The sequence below is a fragment of the Nyctibius grandis genome, chromosome 4, assembly GCF_013368605.1.
Source record: "Nyctibius grandis isolate bNycGra1 chromosome 4, bNycGra1.pri, whole genome shotgun sequence".
Lineage (NCBI taxonomy): Eukaryota > Metazoa > Chordata > Aves > Nyctibiiformes > Nyctibiidae > Nyctibius > Nyctibius grandis.
This window is the reverse complement of record NC_090661.1, coordinates 21,479,097-21,495,293: the sequence shown is the minus strand read 5'-3', so window position 1 is coordinate 21,495,293 and position 16,197 is coordinate 21,479,097. Positions and strand designations below refer to the sequence as shown.

The 16,197-nt window shown below is 36.9% G+C and overlaps 1 protein-coding gene across 3 annotated transcripts in view; it reads right to left on the bottom strand.

Moving 5' to 3' along the window:
- The window catches only part of PDHX (pyruvate dehydrogenase complex component X), a 73,009-nt gene that overhangs the window by 53,734 nt on the left and 3,078 nt on the right, over positions 1-16,197 (bottom strand). For all 3 annotated transcript variants that reach the window (XM_068400173.1, XM_068400170.1, XM_068400171.1), the window contains 2 exons: positions 13,833-13,916; positions 9,019-9,119 (listed from right to left, as the gene is read on the bottom strand). In XM_068400173.1, coding sequence (XP_068256274.1) covers positions 9,019-9,119; positions 13,833-13,916 — 185 coding nt within the window. The remainder of the gene's footprint in view (positions 1-9,018; positions 9,120-13,832; positions 13,917-16,197) is intronic.

Here is a 16,197-nt window from a genome sequence, read left to right as displayed (position 1 = left end):
TGATAGCACTTATGTGGTATGTAAATCACGGTTTCAAAGAACATCTGAACAGAAATCTTACAGAAAGTTAAATATAATCTAATGTAATATAAATATAATCAGTTTGGAATCAGTCATGGGTGCAAGCTGGAGCACAGGAGGTTCCACTTAAATTTGAGGAAAAACTTCTTTACTGTAAGGGTGACTGAACACTGGAACAGGCTGCCCAGAGAGGTTGTGGAGTCTCCTTCTCTGGAGACATTCAAAACCCGCCTGGACGCGTTCCTGTGTGATATGGTCTAGGCAATCCTGCCCCGGCAGGGGGATTAGACTAGATGATCTTTCGAGGTCCCTTCCAATCCCTAACATTCTGTGATTCTGTGGATAAGGCCAATCTATTCTAGATATACCTTTTAAAACAAAAGGATATCTGTATCACAGTCAAAATATCTCTTTGATGCTTTGGCAGATAAAGGCATGGCAGTTATGTTAACTTAATCTAATGAAGGGCTCCTCCTGCAGTCTCTGAAATGGTTGCAGAAGTACAACTCTTCAGGTTCTCAAAAGCAATAACATTTCCAGGGCATCAGGCCAAATGTAAAGATAGCCCTTTAGGACCACAGGTAGACAAATACAATTTAGACTACCAGCCCAAATAGAGTTGATTTCCTAAAAAAAAGAAATGGACATTATATTTCTACCATAAAGCCATATTGCACATACATTTGCCTCAAATGGAGTTGGTATATATCTGCAATGATGACATTTTACCCATGCAAATGGTAAATGCAAATCACTATCATTTGAAAAGCCCAAAGACAGACACACAAAATAAAAATATACACAGTATCAGGTATCACACTGTTCTTACTACCTTAATAGGGTTTTCTAGGCACTTAAACACTAATAAAGAAAACAGAATGCTGTAAAGACTGTACTATGCAGATGCAAATACCAGAACACTATTACTCAGATAAGACTGTTGTCTGCACACTGTTAACTCCACTGACAGAATGTATCAGATTTCCCAGGATAACCCAGCTTGCTTGTTAGAAGGACCAACACTAGACCCAAGAACGAACAGCAAAGGCAATTTGTTCTCAGTATGTTCTGATAAAACATCTCACATTTACAGTTTTGTCAGTTCACCTCTTTTCCCTCCTGAACACTAGGTAAATTCTAGTGTAATACTTATTCTTTAAGAGTATTTATTACATGAAAAAATTATGTAAGACTTAGTTCTATTTCTTGTTCTGATCTCTTGATGCATTCTTCTCCATTAATACTCTGAAAAGCTTCATTTGAGAGAAGAAAGTCTGAAGAGTCCCTCAAGACTTGATCATATTTTATTTTTATTGAGATGGCTTTAAAGTACTTAGGGATGACCGGATGCCAACCAGAAGTCCTGAACTGATTTGTCTAAGGCTGAAAGATCCTATCACAGAAAGGCCCATTGATAAACAGATTTGTAAAACTATGTATAACTGCAATGTTACTACCACTCATAATCAAATAAAACAGCAGCTTGAAGCTGGTACAAACACAACCTAACCCAGTCACTGAAACACAAAAACTGGAAAAAACAAAGAAAACAAAGCTATAAACACATAAAATACCGAGGTTATTCACTCCAATAACTTTACAGCATTATCATACTTAGCACTGAACAAGGTATTTAGAAAAACTGTTTATCAGCATAATACTCAGATGTTTGATCCACACCAATGACAATGCAAACCAGATATGCCTCCCAAGTTCAAAATACTCCCCATAACATATTAATATGCAGCAGTTAAAGTTTTTTTTCCAAAATAAGAATAAACCAAAGTTTTTTGCATGTCTTGGCTTTCCTTTACAAAGGCTTGCACATATAACAGAGAACATTTTTATTTTTATAAGCAGTCTACATATTGTAACTGAATAGACCGAGAAGCACTGCGACATGCTTGTGGTGTCAAATCCCTACTGCAATTTTGGTGTCAAGGGTGCTTTAATGGTGCTATGATAACACATGCAGAAATCCAATGGGGATGGCTGAGCCTTCAGAAACAGAACACAACACTTAATACTAGTCAGGCTTTGTCTATAACCCAGCATTATAAGAGCATTCAAAGCCATCAGTGCTGTCAACTCTCACTCTTCAGAGCAAGCCAACTGGGTTTTCTTCTCATTTCACCACTCCAAGACTTTTATGTAAAAACTCCAGCATTCCTTATTTTCCAATACAAGTTTCCAGCCCAGATGATTGCAGAATTTATACTTTTAAAAAGTGTACATATGTATTTTTTTAAAAATATGTTTTTAAACACACAGCCTTTGCAGCTCAGAACTAGAATAGACAAAGAAAAATTGTTATTATTTTGCTTAACTTTTCATCTCCCGGATTTTTAAGTCATGTCTACATTTTCATAATTCACAATACCAGAAAATCTCTCCACATAAATCTCAGTGGACCCCACAATCTCAGATATAGAATGAGCTGAAATAAGTAGCCTCACAATACTTCTATTACTGTGCGTACGCATAGACAAGAAGGGTCAAAAAGATCTTAACTTTGCTCACAAACTAACAAAGCAACAAACCAACATGAGCCATGACAGGACGAAAAAATTGGAAGAGATTAAAAGAGAATTTTGAAACCAATACTTTTGGAGGTTGAAGAACTCAAGCTTTTTCGAACTTTCAAAAGAGAATACCTCGGAGAGATATGTTAAGAGTCTTCCAGTACTTAAATTATTGTGATAACTTGAATAGTTATCATCTGCAATTTCTGGCCACTACATCAAGAGAATAAGAAAGACAGTTTACTTTTGTACAATGATTTACTTTTGATGATTGAAAAAATATTTTTTCTAAATGCAAATACAGAATGGTGTCATAGCACATAAAGAGCCTCTGTCAGCAAATGGTCCAGGTAAATTTGAGCTGCTCTCAGTACAGGAAGAGGCAGTAATCAATGACTTGTCCTTTTCTAACCTACTTATCTATACCTCCTTTACTCTACACCTTACAATGCCAAATTTCACCCCTTTTTATCCATTCTGATCACACTCTGATCTTCTGTATTCTCTTCAGGGTTTTTGCAGTTAACTAATTAAGTCAATATCCACCCTTTTGAGAACTACAAACATAGCTAAGTGCTAAGACCAAAACCTGCAACATCTTCTGGGGAAATTTTACTGGAAACACTTGTGGTCACAACAAAATTTAATAACTACAACCTTCAAAAACAGCGTATGATCTCTGTGGAAAGCCAGCCCTCCCCAATTTTTAATTCTTCTTCCCACTTTCTACATAAACTTAAAATCTGACTGTCAAATGTTTGTATTAAACCCAGTGAAACAATGGAACATAGCAAACATTAAGGAACAAAGCAAACATCGAGGAAACAGACATTTAAATTTCATGCCTATTTTATTTTTCAGACTATAGTATCTCTTAATAAATCCTTTTCAATTTTGACTGAAAGCCATTAAACTTTAAATAGTCTCATTACTAACAAGTGCATATATATAAAGCAAGATTTGCATGGCAGTACCTGTGTGGCAGGAGCACACACACACTCTCCCCCCAATAAAGACCAAGGTTTTTAACATGGCAGCTGCTGGCTTTTCTTCGTGCCCTTATTTTCACATCTCTGGCATCACACCATGGCCACTGCCAGGTGCGCACTCTGGTGGGGCACCAACCAGCACATACTCCTCCTGGTGGCAGGAATAAGAAAGGTGGGACCCCTCAGTCAACAGGTAGGGTCCCCAACCAACGGGGTGCCTTGGCCCAGAGGAGCTTCTGGACCATGACCAATAAATGATCACAGTTCTGATCCAACCAGGCTATAAAATGGGGTGCCCGCTGGAGACCCTCTTTGAGCGGTTCTCCTCAGAGCTGCAGGTCTGTGATCGGAAACCCTCCCCTTGGGCTTGGGACACCACCCAAGGAAACTTCCTGGGATTGAGTGCCCTCACCTTCCTTTCAGTGAGCGATTATTTCTTCTGGATATATCCTTGAGTAAGTCCTCACCCCTTCAGGTGAGTGATTCTATCTTCTGGGTGTCCTTGAGTTAGAGGTTTCCCTTCTGTGAGTGAGTGTACACTTTGGATCATCATTTTTGTCTGTTGTTATGTAGTAATAACATCCTCAACCGGTATACCAGACTTATAATTTGTTAAATGTTCTCAGAATGTTGTTTTGGTTACCCCCATTGACTCTTTGGTTTCAGCTGTTTCGTTTCAGTCATGAATTAAAGTTATTTATCTGCATGGAGTTGTTTTGGTGTACCTCCATGACAACCTGATATACTTTGTTCACTGTGGAACTACAAAAACAGTCACATCTTTTAGATCAAGTCCAACAGCTCCATGGAGTTGTTAAAATAAGCATTCATGCTCTGAAGCGTGACTGAAATAGCGGATATCATCTCCACAAAGGGATTTAGAGTACCAAGTAGAGTTAGAAAAGTTTCAGATTTCTTATAGTTATTTATTGATCAAAAGATATGATCACTTGGAGCTAAAATGTAAAGAGAACAATCTTTTTTCCAGAAGAGGTATAGATTAGTTCAAATCTTAATTTAAGCTTCAAGAAATCATTCCTTTGTGCTTACACAACTTTGCATACTAAAACTAGAAATACTTTTAACTTCAATTGTGGAGTGGCTGGAAAGCTGCCTGGCAGAAAAGGACGTGAGGGTGTTGTTCAAGAGCCGGCTGAGTAGGAGCTGGCAGTGTGCCCACCAGGTGGCCAACAGCATCCTGGCTTGTATCAGAAATAGTGTGGCGAGCAGGACAAGGGAAGCGATCATCCCTCTGTACTCAGCCCTGGTCATGCCGCACCTCGAATAATGCTTTCGGTTTTGGGCCCCTCACTACAAGACATTGAGGTGCTGGAGTGTGTCCAAAAAAGGGCAATGAAGCTCGTGAAGGGTCTGGAGAACAAGTCTTATGAGGAGCGGCTGAGGGAATTGGGGTTGTTTAGTCTGGAGAAAAGGAGGCTGAGGGGAGACCTTATTGCTGTCTACAACTACCTGAAAAGGGGTTGTAGCAAGGTGGGTGTTAGTCTCTTCTCCCAGGTAACAAGTGATAGGACAAGAGGAAACGGCCTCAAGTTGTGCCAGGGGAGGTTTAGATTGGATGTCAGGAAAAATTTCTTAACTGAAATGGTTATCAAATATTGGAACAGGCTGCCCAGGCAAGTGGCTGAGTCACCATCCCTGGAGGTATTTAAAAGAGAAGTAGGTATGGTGCTTAGGGACATGGTTTAGTGGCGGACTAGGTAGTGTTAGGTTAACGGTTGGACTTGATGATCTTAAAGGTCCTTTCCAACCAAAATGATTCTATGATTCTATGATTTCACCCTAAACACAGTGGAATTCTTATTATTTCTTCCTGCATTTCAGACATATTGCAGTTTACAAAATACTTCTAATCTGGTATTTGACACCTACATGTTAGGAAGGGGTAAGATTCTACGGCTTAAAAGGAATCTCACATTTAATTTTGAAATCATATTTTCCAATTATCAATAACAACTGTTTTAAGAAAACACTAACAAAATTGGTATGCAGATTATGAGCTAATAACCCTTTAAACAGATCATGCAAAACAAAAATAACCATTTTAAGGGTATTATCCTTCATATTACCAGTTTAAAATGGTAAAAATATTTCTAACAGAGCATAAAGAATCTCAGTGAAGAGAACTCAACGGAGTGTCTCCCTAGTTCATTCAGTTAATGAAAACCTATATGGTAAATTCACTTTTATTTATAGCTCCATAAAAATTACTTTTGTCAATTAAAGTTTCTAATTAAAGGCTGGATCTCTCAGTTGGGTCTTACTGTTGATGCCAGAGGGATTTCTTTTTTTGTTGTTTTGGGGTCCTTTTTGGTGGTGTACTTTTTTTTTCTGCCCTTCCTCCTATCACAAGAAGGATTTTGTTCAATGCAGCTTTTCACTGGGGTCTTGGATCTGTTCTCCTAGCGGAGAATTCTGTAACTGCAGTATCTTCACTCTAAATTTTCCCCTTCAAGTTTATTCCACTCATCTTGTTACATTTTACTTCTCAATCTCTACCTTTTTTCCACTCCCTTCTCTCCCAACACACAAATTTGAACTAAACATTTTGATAAAGGGTTTCATAATCTATTACACATATGGCAAAAACAACTTCTCCTAAGTTTTTATTTATTTTATTCAAAGTTGTTCCAGTTCTCTCTATTGTTTAATTATTGTAGAGGGAGGGAAGAAACAGCTGCAGCACTCCACCAAATGAGACTGTTCTGAAAATTTCAAAAAGTGAGAAATTTGGAAGAGAAAAGCATAAGAAATGAAGAATCAAAATTTTAGTCCTCCAAAGCACACCACAAGATGGAGTCTTGTGAGGGTAAAGAACACAGACTATAATTTACATGCATTCTTTTCTTTCAAATGAGGCATAGACTATCCTATAAGCACCATGAAAATTTGGAAAATAGGGTTTGCAACGAAAAGTATATTACAGCTGATTTCCACAAACAGGAACAGCAACAGACCATTATTGTATTGCTGGAAAGTCAAACATTCAATCAGAACAATTTCTGTATATGTATCATTTAGTCTTTAATAACACTCACTTGTATGTCTTCCATTTTCTATGAAGCCATATCAAGATTGTACAAAAAGATGGAATTTCGTCTCTAGGACATTCCTGCTTCATCATTTTTTGTAGCCTCTCATTTATGGTTGGATTTTCTAAATCATATAAAAGATATATAAGGAATGAGGCAAAGAACTGAAAGGGAAATAACGAAGACAACTGAATCTTGTCCTGGAGAACTGACATTTAGTCCTTTCTGTTACTGAGCTCCCACACAGTACAGGGGCAAGTCATTTAAAACCAGAGTTTTCATATGAACATTAATGGCACATTCTTTGTATCTTGAATGCAGGAGATGAAACTCTGATGTACAAGCTGAAGCAGGAAAACTTGCACTTGAAGCTACAACAGTATTTAAATACAAAGCCCAACTAAGACAAAAGCCCTCTACGTTCACTATAAGAGTATGGTGGTAAAAGAGTGGCACCATGTAGCTGCATAGTCATGCATTCCCTCTGCACCAAATCATGCTGGGCCACATCTAAGTACAGGCAAATACCCATGCCTGCTCCATGGTGTTCATTTCACACCAGGTTCAACAGCACTTAGTAGACGCAATTGTTGGCCAAGCAACTGAGTGGTATGCAAGCATAAGGAGCCAGAGAAAGGCACACACTACAATGCTGGAAACCTGAGTTATTAAGCAATGCTTCAAGACACAAAGGATTCTTTGACAGAAAGAATACAAGCTAAATTAATAGTCCTGGAACAACCAAACCTGACATACTGTGTTCCAAGACAGCCAAAGTGTCTGTCAAACGCTCTTGGAGTTAAGACAAATAACAGTACTAATATTCATTTTAACATGTCTACCACCAAAAAAGCTAAGAAGCTGCACGGTGATTCAAGTAGATTTCTTCAGTATCCTATGGTTTGAACATTACAAAGTGCTTCATAACTTTTCTTGGAGACACTAGCTTATAGGTAGGATGTTTAAGTGTGGTAAGAAGCTCTTGATATATCAGTATATGCATTAAACTTGAAAAACATTATGCTGCAGAACCTTGCTTCCCCATTTAGCTACCTATTTGACTGCCCAACTAGATTTTCTACAATTGTAATTTAGCAGGTTGTTTTAACTTAACCAAACTGCAAATTCGTTGCAAAATCATATTTAAGATTATCCATGTTTATCTATCCAATTTCTAAAAGGGAAAAAGAAAAGGTATCAGTGTTCTTGTTGGAAGTGCTAGAGGCTAGCTGACAGTTTAAGCCTTCACAGCACAAATAAGAGAACTCCACAGATTTTTATATTGTTTGGGGAAAAATTTAGAAAAAGTGGTAAGTATTGAAAGGGAGGGAAAATCCTTTCCCCGTCTTTATACACAATGAATAACAACTTTCATCCCCCTCCCTAAAGATAAGAAACTCTAAAATACATTTCCCATTATACATCTTCAATGGACAAGAAATATATAGCCTCCCTTAATTTTTAAGCATCAAACATGAGCTTTCAGAAAATGTAGTATTTACTGTTACACAGAAGCAGCAACAGAATGCCTCAAGAATTACAGCCTCACCCTTATAAATTCTGATTAGAATTAATGTCAGGTCATTTTGAAGTAAACATTTTTCAAAAATGTTAGAAAAGAGGAGGATAAGAAAGGAAAAGATACAGAATTTGACTTGTCTTTTTAGAACATAGTATGTAAAGAATAGCACAGGACTTGCAAGCAGACCTTAAGCAATGCAGGGTTAGAGCTAAGTCCTTCATCCTGATCTCTCTAGTCTAGTTGTTACTGCTTCCATCTTGGTACAAAACAGGACTTAAAGACAAACATAAACAAGGAATCCAAACAAACTGAGCATTATCTCTGTTATATATGCACATACACACAAATACTCCAAAATATGTTCAGAGAACTTCACATTTATCCCAGTTCTCATTCTTTATATTAAGCCTAATCAATCTAATTTTAAGATTACAGGAAACTAATAATTCTAAGAACTGTCCACTGGATCAATCCATCTTGTATACTGTTCCATCTTCAAGGGCCAGCACAAGATAATCTAGCATGGAGATCATACATCCTGGGTAAAGTACCATCCAAAATTCTGTATTCCAACTAACTGATTGTAACTTGTTTTTGTGCAACTCAGAATAAGAGATGTCATAAACTGCAGTATTTCATGGACATCATTCATAAGGTGCAAAACATACAAAACAATTAAATCAGGTTAACTGAAAATCCATTAAACATACATAGAACCATATACCATGTACCAGTAGTCTGGTACATGTAGGAAATAAACACAGCAATTACTTCTCACTAGGAATGCAAGTAAGTGCATTATTCTGAAAGCTGAGCAGAAGGAAGTTTGGCTATTTAAACTAGTTTTTGAGGCAATATGCTAAATGACAGTCTAAAGACAAGTTATATCCTACTCAGAAAGGCAGAATTCCTACCAGTATTTTAGCCAATATGCCATCATCACTTGATTCCATGGTAACCACTGCTTTGTCTGTTTCAATTTCACACAACGCATCTCCAGCATTCACTGTTTCACCTGCAAAATATAACAGAACTTAAGAATACTTAGCCTCGACGTCCTTTCAGATCTATTTAACCATGGAAGATATTTATCCATATAATACAGCCATTTTACATTCTTTAATATATTCTATAGCTAGCTGATCCCCCATCATTATTTATCATATTGTATCTTCCATTTCCAAATAAAAACACTAAGATTCACAGCCACAAACTGCTGAAGCAGAACATTAACATATTTCAAATACTGATGTTTACAGTAGGCTTTCCAATAGGAAGTACACACAAAATGACATTTTTTTCCACAACACCATCACTCAGAAACACTGCCATGAATAAAATCCTGAGCATTCCAGATTCACTGCTAGCCATAAGTCAAAGCAAGCTATTTAAAACTTATTTTTTAAGACAATGGTCACAGGCAACCACATCTTTAGTATCACAATTTTCTAGTTTGTATCTACACTATTAAAGATACTCAAATGAAAACCTTAGGAACTTTAATCTCTTTGGAAAGCATGTCTGCCAGCTTGTTTCCTCAATCTCCTGTATAGTTAAAAAAGGTCTTTTAGAAACACACTTACTTTGTGAAATAAAAATATGCACAAGTGTTAGAAATTGCTTTTGCTACATTACACAAATCTATGATTAATTTTGAAGTATACTCTTGCTCTGCTTTTGAAGAATATCTATATCTGCTAGCACATGATAAAGATATTATGAGTCTGGATTCTTTCAACCGATCAATACTGACTAGGTGGCCAGCATTAAAATTGAAATTCCACTGAAAAACTTTGAATGTTTTGGCCTCCAAGAAAATATAATAACCTTTGCCTTAGAGAACACTAAAAATAGGGACAATACATACAAGCCTAACACATGATTACAATTTTTTTTATGAAGTAAAATTTTAATATTTCCCCAGTACTGGAAGTACTGCAAGTATTATCTAAGCATTTAATTCCTGATCTCATCCTCTGTTGTACTTAAGCATCAGAATAAACCCAATGCAGGTTACCACCTATATTTATGTAAGAGAGAAACACTTCCTTTTTTAAAATAATTATTTCCTGTTTCCGGACTACCTGAATTAGAAGGAGGAAATGAAGTGTTGTATGATCCTTGTGATCTCTGCAGTAGTAAGCAATGGAAACATTCAAAGCTCAGTCACTTACATAGTTTTGTAAGTCATAAATGTTCCTATTACAGAACTCGGCAGGGGAGTACACAAAGTAGCACCTAATCTTTTTAATTTAATAATCTAATTGCCATGCTGCACTTCACAATAACTAGAGCATAAACAGTTTATAACAGCAAGTCAAAATTCCAAGCTCTACACCAGTGTTTTAATTCCACTGGATCATTAATTCAAATAGCCCATATATCAGATCATTACATAAGTACTTCACAGATGTTAAGAAACCAAATTGTTGGGCAAATTCATTAGCCTACAGAGCTAAGATAGACAAGCAGAAAGTAGCTTAACTCCGTATCTTAATTATTCTCTTCTCCCAACCTGCAGACTTTTAAGTGTTATGCACCACTAAAAAGGAAACTCAGTGCTAAGCAACCTGCAGCAGTAACTCCAACAGTGCAAGCTAGTCAAAGCAGATACATTCATCTGTGTGTTTGTCACACATGACATCTTTTAAGTTGGGTACATGAGGCTGTTCACAGAAAGCTAAGGATTCCCTTGCACAGGGAAGGCAAGCATAAAAGTCTTCAGAGAACTGGTCAAACCACTTTTCCACTACTTTTTCTGTCTTCTTTTGACCACTGCAGCCAAAATGTGGTCATAAGTTTTGAAGGCAACTGATTAAATGCAATTTTAGGAAGAATATTTTATAGCAGCATTCAAAAATCTCACGTGTGTTTCAGTACCCAAGTGCAATAGAAAGGATCATAGTTATTTTCATTAGAGATTGCAAAATTTGTGATAGCTCCTAATCAATGCCCACTTTGATGTCAATTACAAATCAGCTTTCCCAATAGACAGGATTGGAAAGAACACTTTTGCAGAGCATATCTTTGCTCTTATGCTTTCTCATGACAGAGCAGGATTTGCAACAGAAGTTGCCTGAATGGCAGCTCTGAGATTATATATAATGCCGTTGAAAAATCTTGGGTGGGGTTTGTTTGGGTTTTGTTTTGTTTTTTTTTTTTTTTTAAATGATAAGTTCTTATAGCTAGGCTGAAGCATTAGGAAATCTTCTGAAGCCAAGTTTCCCTCTAGGAGATCACATCCAATTGACATTCAACTGCCTACAGGCTGTGCTCAATTACCAATAGACAAGTATCCAAATCACAAGATACAAACTACATTCCTTGATGTACTCTATGCAAATCAAATCAAAGCTGACTGAGCATAGAGACTGAAGTCCCTGGAGGTGATGTCTCAGAAGGCAGCAGAGTTACACTGCATGAGGAAACTGCTGTCACTGTTGCCTATTCTGTTTCCTGCCCACAAGAGGATTTCTGTCTCCTGGGCTGTCAATCTATCATCCTTCATCAACTTTAAATTCATACATAATAAATACAGGTTTTTAGAAACACAGTTTTATTTTTATGAGAATGACTTTATTACCAACAGGAATCAATATGAAATTGTATTAACAATGAGAAGGAAATAGTAAGGCTGTCAATTAAATTCAGCATTTTTCCTTCTGCAGTACTGAAATAATCTGTCCAACCTGTGAAACTGTAAAAGCAAACAATTGATATTTACACAAAGAGCAGAAAAATTATCAAAATAGTATTCTACTGACCCCTGCTGGTTATACAGTGGGGAAAACATTTCACATGCAGTCATCAGCTTTCTTCTGTCAATTGCTTTAAAATATTTATTTTCTTGGATATGAGATTATCAAACATTTATATTCAATAATGCGACTACATTTAGATGGCCATCTCACTGGGGGATTATGTAGTTATGAGCATCCCTTGCAGACAGGAGTATAAGCATTAAATCACTTTGCTTTTTTCTTCAAAATTTATCTTCACTTTTTTAATGCTGTCATTATGTTTATTTTCCAGACTGTCAGAGGGAAAAAAATCCATAGGAACTAATTATAGTCACAGATGTGCCAAATAAGACAATATACTACATTCAGTTTTGGTCTTGTTTCTAAATAGAAAGCAACAATAACAATCCTAAGACAGTTCTCTCTCAAAGTCCAACCATCAACTAAGATTTGATTTTAATTTAATTAAAATAGGTGTGGAGCTTTTTTTTCCTTTTGTGTTGGGGTGGAAGTGTAATGGAAAGTCTGAGAAAAATCGTTGTATACCTGTTGTGTCCTAAGACATTTTTATGAAGAAAACTCATTTGTGTTACGAAGCAAACTGGAATCTACTTCAACTCCTACCGTGCTCTCTGCTTTCTCTTGCAATTTTGAATGCTGTATTTATTGTAAAACAGACTACTGTTGATTTTTAATGTCTTACAGTTATTGACAACTAATGAATAGAAAACGGACTTTAGATTGTTCCTTTTTCTCTGCATACTCTTGGACTTGATACTTGACTAACTGAAGATTCAAGTTTCAAGAACATTGGTGCAATTACTTTTTACAGACATAGACAGCCATATTGTTCCTAGTAAACTGCAAAATTTCTTACTAGAAGTTTTACAAGCAAAAGGTCATGTCCACTACTGGAGCAACAAGTTGCCTTCCAGCCACCTCAAAATGTATTCAAAACATGTAAAAGCAAGTCAAAGGAAATAGCTTATCTAGGCAGAATAGTCAAAACACACATTTAGCTCATCAAATTGTGTCTGTCAAAGATAGTATGCTTTAAGAGATCTTCTTTTCTCCAAATGTGTTAATCTCTTTAGCAAATCTAAAAATGTCTGAGAACAAGATATATTCCTACAGTCATCTAAAACTCTGCAATGCATCCTATACCAACGGACAACTGCTACCTGGAATCCAAAGCTACAATCAAAATCCAGTTTTAATATTAAATTGGAGAGGGGACGGGGTAGGAGGAGAAGTGAGAAAGGTCTCCTGACAGAACACAGACTGCCGATTCTTCTGCAGATCATTTTTCATTTACATACAACCTCTGTGAAGACAAAACATACACTCAGACTATTTAGCTGCTCCAACATATTTTAACAGAAGTACATTATTTTTCAGTTGTCAGAGCTCAGAGAACCTAAGATAACCAAGGCTGTTAGGACTTTTTTTAGAGGAGTAGTTTGGTTTTTGTTTTCGGGTTTTTTTTTTTTGGAAAGAGATTTCCCCATTTAAAATTTGGGTTATGAAGTAATTTAAATTTTTCTATCAGCTTTAATTGTAGACTATAATTTAGATATTAAAAAAGTAAGCCCTGAATAGCAAAATATCATATATTTCATGTTATTTTGTAATTCAGTGGACTAATGAAAGAGAGACCCTCCCCAAAGTCAAAGGCTCTCAAAATTCCAAAGTTACTGACAGCATGACGTTGGGAATTAAAAACAACACACACTCACACCCTGGAACAGCCTAATGGAAATTTTTCAAAAATATGATCAAAGAAACCTTTGGGAAGACAACTAAAGGAAAAATGTTCCAAGAACCAACAATTTCAAAGCAGGTATTGTTCAAGAAGACAGTATCCACATACCAAACATTTAGCTTCAAAATACTAAGGTACCACCAGAAAGAATGACCATCTTCTTACAGAATAGATTTATGTAGCTGAAGAATTACAACAAATGTGGCCACAGAAAATGCTATCTTACCTTCCTTTTTTAACCATTTCACAATGTTTCCTTCTTCCATTGTAGGAGAAAGTGCTGGCATGAGAACTTTAATACCAGGCGTACCTGTAAAACAAGCATATGATTATCTAGACTAAATGCTTTTTCAGTATAATTATTTTCTCAGTTAACTGCTTAACACAAATGAAACTAAAAGTGCATGAATCTGAAAGACAGTTGAACAACAGATGCGCTATGATGCTCTTTTTTTAAGCTTACATACAAGCATGCACTCTTAAGAGCACCAAGGAAAACAAGGCACTAAGTATAGAACCTGTATGTTACACACAGAACATGGGCCAACTCAAGCATGAAGTCATAAATAATAAGTATTAAGCAAATTAAACTCTGTCTTAAGTAAATATATGATATAGAAACTTTGGATCTGATGAAGACAACTTTAGATACTCATGCTGCTTCAGCTTTGATTCAATTAATTTTTAATGGAAACTTTCTCCACAACCAAGTCTTAGTGCATTATTAAAAATATACAAACTAGTATTTCAAGTACCCCTCAGTTCAGCCTGACCTACTGAACAATTCTACGGTGGATGCAAGTGAAGTAGGGTTACATAACTTTTGTCCAACAGAAATGTAAACAGAAAAAATCTACAACTTGCTTAGAGCTCCAACTACACACAAGCCATCACGTATAGAATGAAAAAGCAGCTATAAAATAAATATACATCAGGAAAAAATCAGCAGCTAGCATGAAGCTGTATTTTTTTTTATTTCCCCCCCCCCCTCCCCAAATGCCATAAATTTCAAAGCTGAGCCAGCTAATACCCCCTGCCTCTTGTGTATCAGGGACATATGTACTAACCCAAACCACATTTTCATTTTTGGGGGCTTTCCACACATGGCCCTGCATATGCTTAGTTCTGCCCCTGCCAGGGTCTCTGAGCAAAACCTTGGTTAAAATGCTTTGCCACAGCCTCTCATTTATTCCAGGACACAACTGAATGAGACAAGTCTCAGAGACTCATCCTCTCATTTCCTGCTTGCTTGGCAGGAAAGGAAGGCTGAACATAAGACTTGTTCAGATATAAACAAGCCCAGAGGAGAGAACACACACACAGACACATGCATGCACACATATCTCAGTACTCAAGAGGCCAAAACTGCTGCCATCATGAGAAATTGGGTAAGAGGTATTGATATGTTCCCTGCTGATGAACTATGATGTGCTACAGAGGACAGTATAACTCCACCCACAAATTCCTCAGTGGTATTTACCATAGTTTTTCTTCCTAGTTATGCAGTATGTCAGCAGTATGATTATGAACGAATTACCAGAGTACCAGCCAGGCAGACCTCTTCTGTCTCAGAGCACTTATCCATCCTCAGGCTTCTAGTCACGGGCATGCAAGTGTGAAGACAGAGTGGGGTGTAAATGTGCAGAGCAGATTTAGCCGATTGTTAGAATCCTTTCTGACTCTTAACCAAAGGCTAGATACTTATATCTTGATTATGACCTGTCTTAATGCTGAACTGTCATATCAAGAGCACATCAAGACAAAGCGTGTAATCCCATTCCCCCAAAGTTCAAACACCAAAAAAAGAAAAGGGAATGCAGAGTCCTGAATTCCTAGACCAGAAGTTTCACTGGTCTTATCAATATCAACCACAAACACTATATCCTCCTTTCTCCTCTCCTCCCCCTCTTTGCCACAGGCTGTGGAACTTTTTCCAGATGACAGATTAAGGCATATCTTTTAAATTAATAAATCCCCTCAGATCCTAATACTCCAGACACTGACGATCCACCACTTTCACTGACAAACTTTTCCAATGTTTATTTATCCTTTCTGCTAGGAAACTATATCACTTTGCAGACTGAAATTGCCTAATTTCAGGTTTCAGTGATTGGATCTTATGTCTGTTAAAAAGCTTGAAAGATTTCTCATTACAGAGATCCTTCTCATATGTAAGTGTCTATATATAGAGACCAGGTAAATTCTTAGCCTTTTCTTTCCTTTGGCAAGCCAGATAAAAAGTTCTGAAAAGTCCAATGTATTTAAGCAACACACCACCACAACCTCGCTGGCCCTGCAACACCACCTACTGGACACAGCTAGCTAGCAGATCACTTCAGTCTGCCCATTGAGTGAAACTGCTTAGTAAACCCATACACAGAGAGAAGTGGCACTGCACAGCATCAAGCTGCGTGCCATCTGAGATTCTTCTGAGGACAGGGCTCATGATACAGCACATTCCTTGGCTTCGTAGCACACTACATCTCTTGTCATTTGATCCAGTATACCAAAGTAGTATTCTGACATACAGCTTGTAATACTATACAAGTATTATTATATTATATAGTATATTATTATTATATGGTATATAT